We start from the raw sequence: 15,535 nt of genomic DNA on the forward strand, positions 1-15,535 counted from the left end.
CTGAGAGAAAATATTTGTAAATGACATATCTGATAAAAGACCATTATATAAAATATACAAAAAACTCTCAAAATTTAACAAGGAGAAAATTTAAAACTTAATTAAAGAATGAGCAAAAGATCTGAACAGACACCTAACCAAAGAAGATATTGATGGAAAATAAGCATATGAAAAGCTGTTCAACGTCTTATGTCATTAGGCAATTGCAGATTAAAACAACAGGAGATACTACTACACATCTAGTAGGATGATCAAAATCTAAAACACTGACAACACCAACTGCTGGTGAGGATGTGGATCAGTAGAAACTCTCATTCATTGCTATGAAAATGCAAAATGGTACAGCAGCTTTGGAAGATAGTTCAGCAATTACTTAGAAAATTGAACATAATACCCTCATATGACCCAGCAATTATGTTTCTTGGAATTCATCCAAACAAGTTGCTAACTTACTCCTACACAAAAACCTACACACAAAGTTTACAGTAGCTTTATTCATAATTGCCAAAACTTGGAAGCAACCAAGATGTCCTTCAGTGGAAAAATAAACTGGTATATCCAGACAATCTATTATTATTGAGCTCCAAAAAGAAGTGAGCCATAAGCCACAAAAAGACATGAAAGAATCTTAAATGCATATTAAAACATGGAAGAAGCCAATATGAAAAGGCTACATACTGTATGATTCCAACTATATAACATTCTGGAAAATGCAAAACTATAGAGACAGTAAAAGTATCAGTGATTGCTAGGAGTTAGGAGAGAGGAAGGAATAAATAGGCAGAGCACAGAGGATTTTTAAGGCAGTGGAAACATTCTGTATGACACTGTAATGGTGGACACATGTCATTATACATTTGTCCAAACCAATATAACATACAACTATGGATTTTGAGGATAAAAATGTGTCAGTGTAGGTTCATCAATTGTAATAAATGTACGACTCTGGTGGGGGATGCTGGTAATGAGAGAGCCATTGGCAGGAGGTGGGGTGGGGGGTGCAATCTCTGTATGGAAAATCTCTGTACCTTCTTCTCAATGTGGCTATGAATTTAAAATTGCTCTTAAAGTCTATTATCATCTGTGCAAACACACTGATAAGAAGAATCAATCAATTCCAAGGTGGACTAGACAGTGTTTCTATGGATTTAATTAGATTAAACCTAGGAAAAGTAAGAAAAAGAAATATTAAATAATCTCTACCTGTACCACTCAAACATTATTTTAAATCATCTGTAGGCTTTAATGAAAAAGTAATGGCTACCAAATTGTATTAAATAACAGTTTCCAACATGCTATATTTGGTAGACAGTCTGAGATTCAACAGAAGAGAGAGAGATCAGAGGCTAAAAAAAAGTCATAAAAATCTACAAGCATAATTAGCCTCTTTAATTTCCAATTCTTGATTTGCTGGCTAGATAAGAAACAAAAAATATGCAATGTAAACAAAGTATGCTAAAACACAATAATTCATGTGTCAGCTTCACAAACATGATTCACAAAAAGATAATTTAGAAATATATTTTCCATAAGATTTTCAGAAAATGGGATCCCTGGGTGGCGCAGCGGTTTGGCGCCTGCCTTTGGCCCAGGGCGCGATCCTGGAGATCCGGGATCGAATCCCACGTCGGGCTCCCGGTGCATGGAGCCTGCTTCTCCCTCTGCCTATGTCTCTGCCTCTCTCTCTCTGTGTGTGTGTGTGACTATCATAAATAAAAATTAAAAAAAAAAATTAAAAAAAAAAGATTTTCAGAAAATTAAAAATATTTATATATATCCACTTTGCAATAGCTGTCCCATTCATTTTGCCCCCTAAAACAATGCATAAGTGATCTTTTCCCCAATTTCAGTTTGTCATGACCTAGTTTATCATGTTTACCACTTACTAATAGCACTCCCTATTCTGTGTATTATGTTTCCTGAGCTCACTTACACTACCATATGGTGCATTATCTGCAGCTGCAATATGTTTCTCTGATGTCCTATAATTCAGTTCCCTCCAGCCTCTCAGAAATCAGATTCTGAGGACCACCCAAAACTGCATTGAAATGCACCTACAAAAGAGCTTGATTCTATTCTTTGGATTCCTAGTGACAACATTTTTTACCCTGTGTTGTGATTTCTAGGAAATCTGCATTACTTCTCAAACAGAACATTTTCCTCTAATGGTTGCTGCCTTCTGTGCCTCACAGCTCTCTTACAGAATCACATATCCAGTTTGTGAATTCCTAGTAAATCAAATTACATTGAGAGAGCACATCAACCGAGACAATCTTGAAAATAAAGAGTTATTAAGTCCTGCACCCACATCACGTTAAAGGATTAAACTGCTATTTTCAGATTCATACTCTCCTATTCCCAAGCCACTACCAGCTCACTTCACCATTCTTAAGTTCTATGTCATTGTGCAATTTCCTAAAACCTTGCCAACACTTCATTGCTTCAGGTCAGTGAGCCATTGATATATACTAAGACTAATAAAGGATTACCAAGGAGATGGGCCACATTCTTCACCATCACAAGGCTTATAATCAAGCTGAGGAAACAAAGACACACAAATGAAATAATAATATTCCTCAGATATGCAAAATTCTACAAGCAAAATTCATTCATGTCTCTATTGCCATTTATTCCTTATAATCGCCCTGTGATGTAAGTAATTAGGTATTCCTTCCTTCTTCTTACAGACACAGAAACTGAGAGCCAGGGTAATCATCCCCAAGGCTCACAACAAATATGTCCTAGGGAAGGCACAAGACCCCAGACCACACAATAAATGATATAGTGCTCATGAACATATACAAAGCAACAAAAGAAAAATAACTTTAATTATGTTAATGTGCATCAGTATATCTAAATGAAGATGAAATATGATGAAGTATTCATTACAGTTGCTTGGAAATAATTGTTTTTAAAAACACAACAGACCCAAAGTGGAATCGCCTGTACTAAGCCCATGTCACTAAACCAAGACTTAACACCAACTTAATTGCAGTTTCAGCCTCTCCCAAGAATAGAATTACCTGGTCAGCAACCTGTGAAGTAACCTGCCTGACAGATCCTCTGCCTTCTCCTAAAGGAAGGTGATCTTACTTGAAATAACCCACTCTACTAATAATGTCCTTGTCTTCCCCCTTCTGCCTATAAACGTCTTCTATTTTGCACAGCTCCTCAGAGCTTTCTATTCATTAGATGGGATACTGCCCAATTCATGAATCATTGAATGAAGTTAGTATGATCTTTAAAATTTACTTAGTTGAATTTTGTTTTTTAACATAATGTAGGAAGATTTCCTTGAAGAAGTATGTTCCACAAAGTTGGATGTCATATAACAGATAACACAGAACCAACCCACAGAACCAGAAGAAAGTTAAAAAAAAATAAAAATAAAAAAAATAAAATAACACGAGCAAAGAAACTGGTAGACATGTGGATATATATAAATAAGTATTGAAACTAAATAAGACAACAATATAATAATTAAAAGAGAAAGTTAAAAACAATGTAGAAGCAAAACACAAGACAATAATAATTTGAAAGATGAGAAGATGAAGTCCTTGAATTAGTTAGGAGAAGGGTAAAGACACTAATAAGCCACATACTGATACTAAAAATGTTAAGAGTAATCAATTAACAGAAAAACTTCCAAACTAGTGGAGGGAATCCAGTAGATTAAAGAAAAAAAATCAATACAAAAGATGGGAGAAGAAAAAGAAAAAGGAAATAAAAACATAGAGAAAAGAAAAAAAATCATTTTAAAGCAGAAACAATATGCTCTAAATAAATCAAAATGCAATTAATCTCAATAAACTTATAGATTAAGTTTGTAAGACTCAGAATCTATATAGTATCTATAGAAGATACACCTAGAGTATAATAATCTGTAATAATAAAATTTAAAATATAGAAATATATATACCAAATACTATATGAAAGCTAATTTAGCTCTCCTAGTATCAAGCCAAATAGACCTTAAGCAAAAACCATCATTAGGGACAAAGAAAGTGAGAAAATAATGTTAAAGAAAGCTCTCAGATGGTATAGCAAAAATAGAATTAGTGTTGGAAAATAGGAGAGAAGAAAAAAGGAAAACTAGAGGACTAGTCCAATAGGTACAATATCCGAATAAAAGGAGCTCCAGCAAGAAAAAAGTGAGGGAGAAGGGTGGAGACAATCATCATAGGAAAAAAAATTCAGACATAAGATATGTTTTTCCAGATTGAAAAGGGCCACCATCAGTGCCCAGCCAAACTGAGGAAAATGGACGCACACTAAGGCATATCATCAGAAAGTTTCAGAACTCTGGAACAGACAGAATATACCAAACTTCCAAAGAGAGAAAGATCACATGTAAATGGTCAGAAATCCTAATGGCTGCAAAATTCTTAGCAGAGTTATGAGGGGATGCCGGGGTGGCTCAGCAGTTAAGCATCTGCCTCAGGCTCAGGGCATGATCCCAGAGTCCTGGGATCGAGTCCCACATCAGGCTCCCTGCATGAAGCCTGCTTCTCCCTCTGCCTGTGTCTCTGTCTCTCTCTCAGTGTCTCTCTCTCAGTGTCTCTCATGAATAAATAAATAAAATCTTTAAAGAGAGAGAGAGAGAGAGAGAGAGAGAACAGAGCTATTAAAAGATAGACTGCAATGGCATTAGGTCTTTCAAAATTTGAGAAGAAAGTATCTCTAGCCTGGAATATTATAACTAGCCAAAAAAAGATTTTTGCTTAAGAGATTTGCTTAAGAAAATGATGTTGATAGGATATTGTTCACATCAATGTAATGAGAGAAGATTTAGATAATCAGCATAGAGCTTAGTGTTTGAATTAATGATAAGTAAAAAAACTAAGCAACTATAAATCCATATGTCTATCAGCTCTCAGGAAAGTAGAAAGTGCAGAAAAACAATTATGTCATATTTAAGGTTCCATCATAAATAGCATATTTGTAGTCATAATGATGTAAACACCTAATATTTATTGAATGAAAAGGATGATATACCTGTATTGTGAGAATGAGGTGATGGAAAAACTGCATGGACATAGTAAGGGCTACAATCTCAAATGCCATATTGAGAAGTCAAAGACAAGGCCTAAAACCGTAAAACCAAGGGGTAGGTACATACCTACCTTGTTTCCTGACATGGAAGCAAATAATAAAAGAATACCCTAGCAATTTGAAAGTGGTTGTCTCTAGGGTGGTTTTTTTTTTTTTCCAAAATGAGATATTGTCAATCATTCTTCATAGACATTTTACCCACTTATACTCCCTTGAGCAATGTATGAGAGTGTCTGTACCATCACTTTATCAGTTCAGGTCCCCTATAGAATGCTGCCGAGTCAGAGTTAGACATGCAAGGATTTTACTGAGATAAAGATCTGGGAAAGATCAACGGAAGAGAGAGATGCCTTCAGACCAAAATTCAGGTCTGACACTTGTGAAGAGGTATTGGGTAGAACAGCCTCAGACCACAGTACAGGTAAATAGGGAGTCCCAGAGCAAAAGTTGCTTAATAGAGTTCTGCAATGAACTATATGAATTATAATATTACCATCATTCTTAATTATTGGCTAAAAGTAGCATTGGGGAAGTATGGCTTCAGTGTATGAACTGCGGCAGATCAGAAAATGCAGCATCTGTCAATCAAAAAAAAAAAAAACCTTCAAAAAAAAAGCTTTTATTTATAGCATCTTTGGCTTGCTGAGTGTAAATACTCCCACTATGGCCAGTTTCAAGCTACTAGTGTGACAGTGTGATGACTCACTAAATGAATGCTGAGTTTGAAAAAGATGCTAACAACTGGCTTTCCCAAACTAAGAGCCAGTTCCCGGAAGCTATGAATTGTGCTCCAGACAGCAGGTTTTCATGAAGGAAGTTCTAAGCAGTGCACCTTCTTAGGATCTCTGTGTCCACCCACCAGAATCTTACTCACCAAGCTAGAGTGCTCAAGTTTTGATTATAACACTGTGATAAGTGAAATGGAATATTGGAATCGTATCAGTGCAGTCTGTAGTTTTACTTTGCATTTTACTTAATATGCATGAGGCTGAGGATCTCTTGGTATATTTACATATTATGTTAAATGCATTTATTATTTTGTAACATTTTAATGTATTTTCTATGAGGTGAGCCAATATTTTTATTATTATTATTAAAATCTTTATGCCTATGTTCTAAATAACTGAAATCGTAATATATCCATCTTAATATATCATTTCATATAGTAAGTGAAATATAAACACTGCTTATAATTTCCTTACATCTTTCATGTTTTCAAAATTAATTCTCAACCCTTTTCAGACGGTAAATAGGAAAGAAATAAATGTACCTTTGAAAGCTTGTGTAAATGAAATCTAAAATTAGGAAACAATTTATTATAATTCCTCCTTTTTCTGTAATTTTTAAAGTAATAGGTACAGCATCAAAACACAATATCTACACTTAACTTTCAGGGCAATAGTTTTTAATATTATTAAAGCTAATTAAGTATAGAAATTTTATGGGAAAAAGTCCCTGCGTAGTTTCTATCTACCTCTTAATATACATAGAGTAACAAAAACAATGTAGTGGAGAATTTTCCATCTGAGCAGTTTACAAGGACAGAGTAGAATCTTTAGGGAAATTAAGTTTGTAATATTATCATTATGAACACATTTTAATAATAGATGCATTCTATATTGATTCATTTTTATATTATTAGTTGAGATTATTGGTTGCATCCTATTAGCCTGTTGCAGCAAGTTGAAAATCATCCACTATTAAGTTAAAAGCTAGGAAGCTCTGGATGAAGTGACTTTTTTAAGATAATACACATTTTTAGTATTTTTTTAAGATTTATTTATTTATTTGAGAGTGTGTGTGTGTGCACACGTGCACACATACACACGTGTGCAAGCTGGGGGAGGAGCAGAGGGAGAGAAACTCCTCCAGCTGACTCCTCACTGAGTGCAGAGCCCAATGCAGGGCTCAATGTCAGGACCCTGAGATCATAACCTGAGCCAAAATCAAGAGTTGTCCACCCAGTCAACTGAGCCACTCAGGTGTCCTGTCCCCACATTTTAATTATTCCTACTTTTGCAGGTAATAATGAATGAACAGAACCTTGAACTAGACCAGACATCGGAAGTCATCCAATATAGTCTCTAACCACAAATGTACTTAAACAAAATTTAAAATAAAGGCTATAAAGAAGAAACTAAAAAGGCAAAAATTTGAGGATTTTCCATAAAATATTTTTTTAGGTTAATTAAAGCACTGCTACCACATATATCTAGAGAAGAGTCAAAAGATCTATGGATGCATAGAATGCTACCACTTTCCAAAGAAAATACATCTATTTCATCTCTTTTAATCAATTACCTAGTTTATGAACTATATTTGACCCCCACATGCTGCTGCTTTCCTTCTGTTCCACCTCCTCCCACTGCAACCTCCACTTCTTCAAACCACAACTTTGAATCACAACCACTGTCCTAGTGGTTATTATTATCAACCAGAAATCAAGAAAAAAGAAGCAGATGAAAATTAATTTAAAGTAACTGGATATTATAATTTATGACAAGTAAGGTGAAGGCTGAAAGTAGTGGCTAAAAAGAAGTCTGGATTATCAGCAAACTCCTTTTATCTTAATTTTCTCAAAACATATGATCCACAGTACTCAGAAAAAAAAAGAAACTTACCTCATCCACATTTTCAAAGGCATTGATGATGTCATAAGGTAAACAAGACAATAGATCGATCACAAACCAAGTTTTCAGATAGTTCATCCTTATCAGCTTGGGGTCAGAAATGACCTCTCCACCAGGTCCCACAAAGGTCGTGTGAAAATTTAAAACAATGTCAACCAGAAAAATAACGTCCACCACACTGTCCAGCACCAGCCAGGCTATGTTGTTCTGCTTCGTTTTGAAGGAAACATTATAAGGAACCATAATGGCGGTGTAGAAGGTAAGAATTAAAATCACCCAGTCCCAAGTAGTTTTAAAAGCACAATAGTGTAAAATAATGTGTGGTGGCGTCTTTGGCGCTTCTTGCTTATACTGAGGAAGAATATCTGATCCCAGCTGAAGAACCTAAAAGAGAGACAATGTGTATATAAATGACTTGGGCATCTCTGCACAGTTAGTAATGTATTCAAACTTAGTGGAAGTCAAACCACAGCATATTTTTCATGACTCCTGGTTTCAAGACCAGTTATACCCTATAGTTTTGTCTCCCTTTTCAGAGTTGTACCAAAGTTTGTGCAAAGGAAGTTAATCTGTCTGCTGTTCTACCTGGCTTTCTCTCCAGTGGCCAACTGTTGTTTCACAAACTGGCTCCAAATACCAAGGGCAAGGAGAGAACAAAGAAAAAGACAGACCACTCCAGATAATTATGTGGCAGGTTTATTTTTTTTTTTAATTTTTATTTATTTATGATAGGCACACAGTGAGAGAGAGAGAGGCAGAGACACAGGCAGAGGGAGAAGCAGGCTCCATGCACCGGGAGCCCGACGTGGGATTCGATCCTGGGTCTCCAGGATCGCGCCCTGGGCCAAAGGCAGGCGCCAAACCGCTGCGCCACCCAGGGATCCCATGTGGCAGGTTTAAAAAAAGGGAACATACTTACAAGGCTTATCACAGAAAACTGCAAAATGTGTAGATCTCTGCGCCCACCCACCAGAATCTTAAGAAGTTTAGTGGACACCCTAACTGGATCCAGTCACATATGCAATCCAAATGGTCTCAACAACATCCTATTCTTTCATGGCTATGTCCTTGAAAATGGCTCCCCCTGTGGGGACAGCTGGCAGAGTATACATTCCAAGGACCAGAATGAGGAGCCTCTGATTGCCTGGGTCCAGTTCAAGGGTCAGCCAGCAGTCACATTCTCTCAGTGACTTCCTCCAATACCAACACTGATCCACAGCACTGCTGGACATCCACTTCTGGGATTGCTTTATGTACACTTACTTGCAAGCCTGCCCAAAATCACACGTCTTTAATTGATTGTCCAACACTTATTTGGGTGACTCACTGTTATCCATTCTTGACACATATTAGCACCTCAGGGAGCATAACTTTGATGCTGATGGCCTTGCTGAACCCCAGGACCACACTGTTGGTGATCTTGCTGTTGAGGGGGACTCAGCAAGGACTCTAATGAGTGGCATAGTGATATCATGGTTGTAAACGTTATAGCCTGCTTTTTCCTTTTCTCCCTTCAATCAGGACTTAAAGAATTGTGTTTCCAGTCTAGAAGCATATTCACTTTGGAAAAAAAAAAAATTCTAAATACTCAGGTTTTCTTCTCCATACCTTTTTGACAAATGGAAAAATTTCACTGTAACACTATATGAACCTTGACTTACTCTAAGCAGGTCTAACTAAAGAGATAAATAAAGCAAATGGCAGGGCAAGAGTAGAGGCCTGGGCAGCACTGGACGAATGCCTTTTTATATATCCAATTGTTCAGTGTCTCTAGGACTAATGGGATCCAGAAAATAGGGGTCAAAACGTTATCATAAGGTTATAAATGCATTAAAATTTTGAATATAAGAATAGACATAAACAAAAATACCTATTAGCACATAACTCATATGCCATGAAGCAAAATGAATTTATAGCACTTCTTGAACTTGAGAATTATCCTGAAAAGTTTCTCTCATGCATAGAACTTGCATAACTGAAAACTAAGTATATAAGATCCATTATTAATATTTGAAATGTGAAAAACATCACTAGTATTCTCAATAGTTGTGTATTATAACTCTTGTTGTTAGTTTGGGGGCTATAAGAACTACTTATAAAGATTTTTACATATTTATCCTCATTATCAGTGCCCCAGACATATTTTTCCCATAAGGTCTTAAATTACTAAGCAACAAATTTTCCTACCAGGAATGTAAGCTTCATGTTGGGATAGAGCTTTATGTATACAGAATCATACATAATCATGGCTTCTCTTTCACTTTATAGCCATTAGTCTATTCACTCCAATTTCACTGTATTAAGCATGAAAATTTTCTTCATAGTCAATGTTAATATTTTACCATCCATATTTACACAGCCTACAGCTGAAGCACAAAGAAACCAGACTTAGAAAATAAACTCAGTGCCAGGGTGCATTGCAACCTTCATGGGCCCAAGGTGTTTTTGCCTTCCTGGATCCCTTTCTCCATAAAAAAATAAAATAAAATAAAATTCTCATTTTAGAACTGCATTGTTACAAAGAAGAATAAATTAATATTATATATTCAATTTTTTACCTAAAAGGTCGATGTTTCCTTCTACTGCTAATAGAAATTCAAACATCCCATGGACCCCGAAAAATGCTGTGGCCCCACACACTGTGCTTATAGACCAGCCAACCCTGCTCAGCACTCTGGTAGAATGTAAGATGTCTTCTCTAGAGATGCAATGGGATCATTCCTGAGGTTAGTATTCCTTAAATCTGGCTATAAACTAGAATCATCTGGAGAATTATTTTAAACTAGAAATGCCCCCCCGTCCCTACTGAAAATAATTAAATTCATCTTGTGTGGGTTCTCAGGCAGCCTATATATTTCAAAACCTTTCCTGAATAATGTACCGTCCAAGGTAAAACTCTTATCTGATATCTCCTTGGACATTCAGGGCCCAGTTCTTCAGACTGTGACCTGCATATGTAAAAGGATCCAGAAATGCTACAGGAGGAGGAGAAGGAGAAACAGGCACAGAGAGGAGGAGCAGGGCAACAACCACCAAGGGAAACTCGTGCTCACACTTTGTTCTCTCTCATATGCAGAGCACTACTTTAATCTTCACTCTGACACTGGGGCACTTTCATAAAGCAGTGACTAACAATTCTTCACTTTTGATGCTATTCCACTTGTACTTTCAGATGTAATGAGCCTAGGTGGAGGGGGATAAAAACACATTCTCTGATGTATTTTTGCACCAATACAAACACATTCTTTCTCTCTGAATATCTGAGAGCATGGACACTAATAGAATGAGGACCAGGGACATGGCAATGGTACAGACATTTATCTCCATCCCTACAAAAGTGAGAAACTAAAGCCAGTCAGCAGGATGTCAGTTCATTTGGACATGAACTGCCTACATGGAGACTCAGATCTTTGAAACTGTGAACTAGCTCCAAATGTAGGTGTCCTGGTAGCATTGTGATCAAATTTATATGTCTTGGAAAAAGTGAAAACCTGAAGTTCAACAGCAAATCCAAATAAGTTGAATAAATTACATGACCCTGAGTAAAAGTTTTGAAATGGTATCCTTTTGCTAACTTATTGCTTCTTTTGGGTCAACCTTTGGGCTGAGAGCACATGCAGAGAAAAATCTTTGAGAATCTCATGATTTCTTCATGCTCTCTGAAATCAAGCCTCTGACCTGACAGAAAAGTTTTGGATCTGAGTCAAGTTTGTGAATTAGGGGTGACCAATAAAGAAACTAACAATAATCAAAAAGCAATGCAAAAATAAAATAAAATCAGATGGGAAGAAACAGGGATGAAATTTCCTAAAAATAAAAGTAAAAAATCATGAACTTCCCACTTGATGCAGAAGAAAAAATAAATGAGTGTTTTAGTGTGCTAAGGTAAAAAACTTTCCTCTCTATGCCCCTTTCCTCTTGTTCTTGCCCAGTTGTACAACAGAGAAAAAAACTCTGAATAAAGTATATTCTTAAGACCTAGAAGGAATCATGACTATGAAAGTCAGCAGTCATAGAAACAAGCCCCTTCACTTCAGCTTGATTTGTAGAAAAAGGGACAACTCAAGGCAGAAAAGAAAGCATTAAAATCAAATAGTACTTTATAATAAGCATTACCAGCAAAGGAAGTTGTATCTAATAGTCTGCTTTAAATCTTGTGCTAATTGCATATTGTCTTTTTAAATACTGTGATTATTATTATTAGTTAATATTTAATTATGTTAATGTCTTACCTGGGCTTTTAAAAACATGTTTACACATCAAAGTATCAATCTCTCCCCAAGCTAACAGTGTTATTTAGAGCAGAAAGCCTTCTAAGTCCCAATGTTAGCTACAGTCCCAGAAAAATTCTTCCAGAGCCCTCCAAATTCAAGGAACATACTTCACTGCCTAAGCCTCTCCAAACCAAATTTAATATCTTTAACGAGTTCAGAAAGTTACTCTGGAGCTCTTCACTTCACTTTTCTCCAGCAGAGCAAACCGACGAACATATATATTTAATTTCATCTATCCTGTCTTTGATAAGCTACTTCGGAACATTTTGTGAGCACCCACTAAGTGCTTGGCAGAGCTTTGGTAGCTTAATTAGCTTCTAACAATCATTCACACCAGAAAGACAAATGATGATCACAGAAGACACGTTAACAACAAAACTTCTGGCTGCCCTGGAGTTCTGTCCAATTCCTTTTCTCTCTGGTCTCAATATACTTTCTCTGAGTAACATCATCTAGTCCTATGGCAAGAAGGCCTGCAATTCAGATCCAGATACCCCTCCAGAATCAGACCCATAAATCCCTCTGCCTTTGAGGCATCTCCACTCAAATTTCCTGTCAGGCAGTTCAAACTAAATATGCTCCCAACTGAAGTCATTACTATTGCCCCCAAACCTTCTCTTCCTCCTCTTATATTTGCCATTCTGTTAGACAAGAGTACTCTCTATCTAGTTGTCCTTGACTCATCCTCGTTTTCACATTCAGTTTTTTTTTTTTTTCCAATTCTTATCTATCAACAAATTTGTGGACTGTAATCTTGGAGTGTCTGCTATCTGCCCTCTTCCACTTCTGATTTCCTTGCTCAAAGCCATGGTCGACCTAGCTGATTTACTACTTAGGTCCTCTTAACTAGTTTCTCTAACTACCCATTCAACATAGAGCCACTAAGTTTGTCAACATTTTTGTACCATGGATCCTTTTGGTAATCTGGTGAAATCTATGGACCTCTTAGACTCATGTTTTTAAATTAATACAAAGAAAACATGGCAATGCAAAGATTCGTAGGGACCAACCTCCCTTTGAGAGGTTTCCCTGAAGCACAAATGTGATCATATCATTTCCCTGGTACATGAGACACCAACCACCAATGTCTCACTCTACATGACTTTAACCTTTCCTTCGCCTGACTTCACCCACACAGAACTCACACTCAAAGTCATCATACTATCTCATCTTTGAGCCTTTGCACATGCTGGTCTCCCTGATAGGAATGACCTGCATCCTTTCTTTACCCGATTCTCATATTTTTCCTTCAAGACTCACTCAGCCCAGTATCATCTCACTCAGGTAAGGCTTCCTAGAGCCCCAAGTCTAGGTAAATACTCTTGCATGTATTCCCACTGCACTTTAACATTCTTTTTATCGCATCCTATTGTCAGTTTCTCCTGCCTGATCTTTGGTTCCTTGATGATAGAGCCCATTGCTTATTGATCTTTACATCCTCTGTAGAGTAACAAGCAAAGAGAAAACTCTCAATGAGTGGGTGCCACATACATAGACAGATGAAATGAGTGAACTTCCTATCTCATGTACTCAAAGAAAACCTCCCCCTCTACAAATATCATCTGGGATGTCATGAACTAGTTTCTCATTTCAAAAATATGAGAAAATAAAAAGAAATATTTGAAATTTCTATAATTCCATAAAGGAAAAATAATTAGAAGATAAGCACTTGTAAAATAATAACCAGAAATACCTAAATTGAATCATTTGGGGGGGAAAAAAAAGGAAAACCACCACCGTCTTGGGAAGGAAAGTTAGGCTCCCACTTACTTCAGCTAATCTTGAATGTTTGTGGACCACCTCTGTTTTATTCATTGGCGTAAGCTGCTGCAAAACACTTCGGCTATTTGTCAAGGCCCGCGTCAATCGGGCAAATTTTGTCCAACCTTAAAAGTAAGGAGAGAAAGTCTCAGGTTTTCACATATAATAAATAAGGAACCCAACATTCTTGCTAATAGTCAAAGGATCTCAGAAATAGCATAATATCTAGAACTAATAGTGTCATTCTAAAGCATTTTATTTCTGCATAGACATTATCACATTTCAAGTATAGCTATAAAATAATGACTAATTTTTATATGTGACCTTTGTGTTTTGTTCATATCCATTACATAGTCCCAGTAGCCAAGGTACAGCTGTCCACAAACTTCTGTGCTCCCCCTTGCATTATATAGATTTGTTACTGGAAAACAGCTGCCCAGCCAGGAATACACTTCCCAGCATTCTTTGCACTGAGCTGTGTCCATGTCCCTAGTTCTCATCAATGGAATGAAAGCAGAAATGATGTGTGTCACTCCTACACACGCTGCAACTTAAGAACCAAGTGAGATTTCTCCACACTTTTCTTTCTTCCTAACAGCTGGATGTAAGCAACAACAAGACCCCAGGGAATAGTAAAGCACTAAATCAGTGCATGGAAGACTGCCATATGCCAAGGATCACCTGCCTTGGACTGTAATGTGAACAAGAAATATGCTTCTGTTATGTTAAGCCACAGAAAGTTGGGGAATGGGGGTATTTATTATAGCCTAATAAAAACAGCTCTACTGTGCATTATGTGCAGATATATACACACATAAAAAATGAAGCCCAATTTCAACAAATCTTACATATTATGGTTCATATCACACTTCCATCTTTCTTGTTACATAGCAAAATGTTATCTCTCTCTGTTAAAAACTACAGTGATAACTAAAGATCGTTCCTTAAATATCTAGAATCCCTTATATTGTTTTCTGAAGGAGTAGTGATTTTAACATCTAGGGGAAAGGGATGTGAATTTAATAAGAAAGAAATTTCTTCTGAGGCCTCAAATTTCTGTTATTAAAATAATTCATTTCAAGGAAATGTCAAGGAGGTATAAGGACAGCAAAACTAACCATACGCTGGTTCTGTCTCAATTATCCTTTCTATATATATCCCAAAAGCTTTATTAAAGATTCCATAAAGACCATTTGATAACTTCTACAATATTGCCCCCCACTAGGTTATTTGCCAAATAACCCCTTAACAAAGAAAACTCCTAATAGTCCTGAAGAAAGATATAATAGAAATGATGAAATTCAGACAATGTGACAAAAGATGAAGTATGAATTCCCAGGAAGACACCAGTCAAATGTCTTTCAAACTATACTAGATACATGACATCATACTTCACTACCATTTTTCAGGCTAATTCTGACTTCAATCAAGCTTTATATTTCCCTACCAGTTCAGCTCCCTCTTTGGTATCCAACAGGTGGATTAGAAAATAAGTAAACTGGCATCAATGGATAGAAGGTCCTTAATTCTTTATTAATGGACTTTATTCTAGTAACTAGAATTTTTTTTTTAAATGTTAGGCTTTGGGAATTGTATATAACCCTAAGGCTAACTCTGTGTAATGTGCACAAAAAAAAAAAGAAAAAGAAAAAGAAAAAAACAGATATGCTACCAGATCTCTAAGAACTTAACATCAGTGTAAAAAACCAACATGCAATCTGTATCACCAATCTAGACTCTTCTTCTGAGCACTCGATCTATGTAGTATCTAATCAGCCATTAGCCACTTCTCACTAAGATATTATACAGGCATCTGAT

The 15,535-nt window shown here is 36.5% G+C and overlaps 1 protein-coding gene across 1 annotated transcript in view; it reads right to left on the bottom strand.

The window, feature by feature from the left end:
- The window catches only part of KCNH5 (potassium voltage-gated channel subfamily H member 5), a 273,633-nt gene that overhangs the window by 209,401 nt on the left and 48,697 nt on the right, over positions 1 to 15,535 (bottom strand). Inside the window, exons 5-6 of the mRNA XM_038544896.1 lie at positions 13,727 to 13,842; positions 7,674 to 8,066 (exon numbers count right to left, since the gene is read on the bottom strand). Of these exons, the coding sequence (XP_038400824.1) occupies positions 7,674 to 8,066; positions 13,727 to 13,842 (509 nt within the window). The remainder of the gene's footprint in view (positions 1 to 7,673; positions 8,067 to 13,726; positions 13,843 to 15,535) is intronic.

Source organism: Canis lupus, chromosome 8 (assembly GCF_011100685.1).
Source record: "Canis lupus familiaris isolate Mischka breed German Shepherd chromosome 8, alternate assembly UU_Cfam_GSD_1.0, whole genome shotgun sequence".
In the NCBI taxonomy this organism is placed as follows: Eukaryota; Metazoa; Chordata; class Mammalia; order Carnivora; family Canidae; genus Canis; species Canis lupus.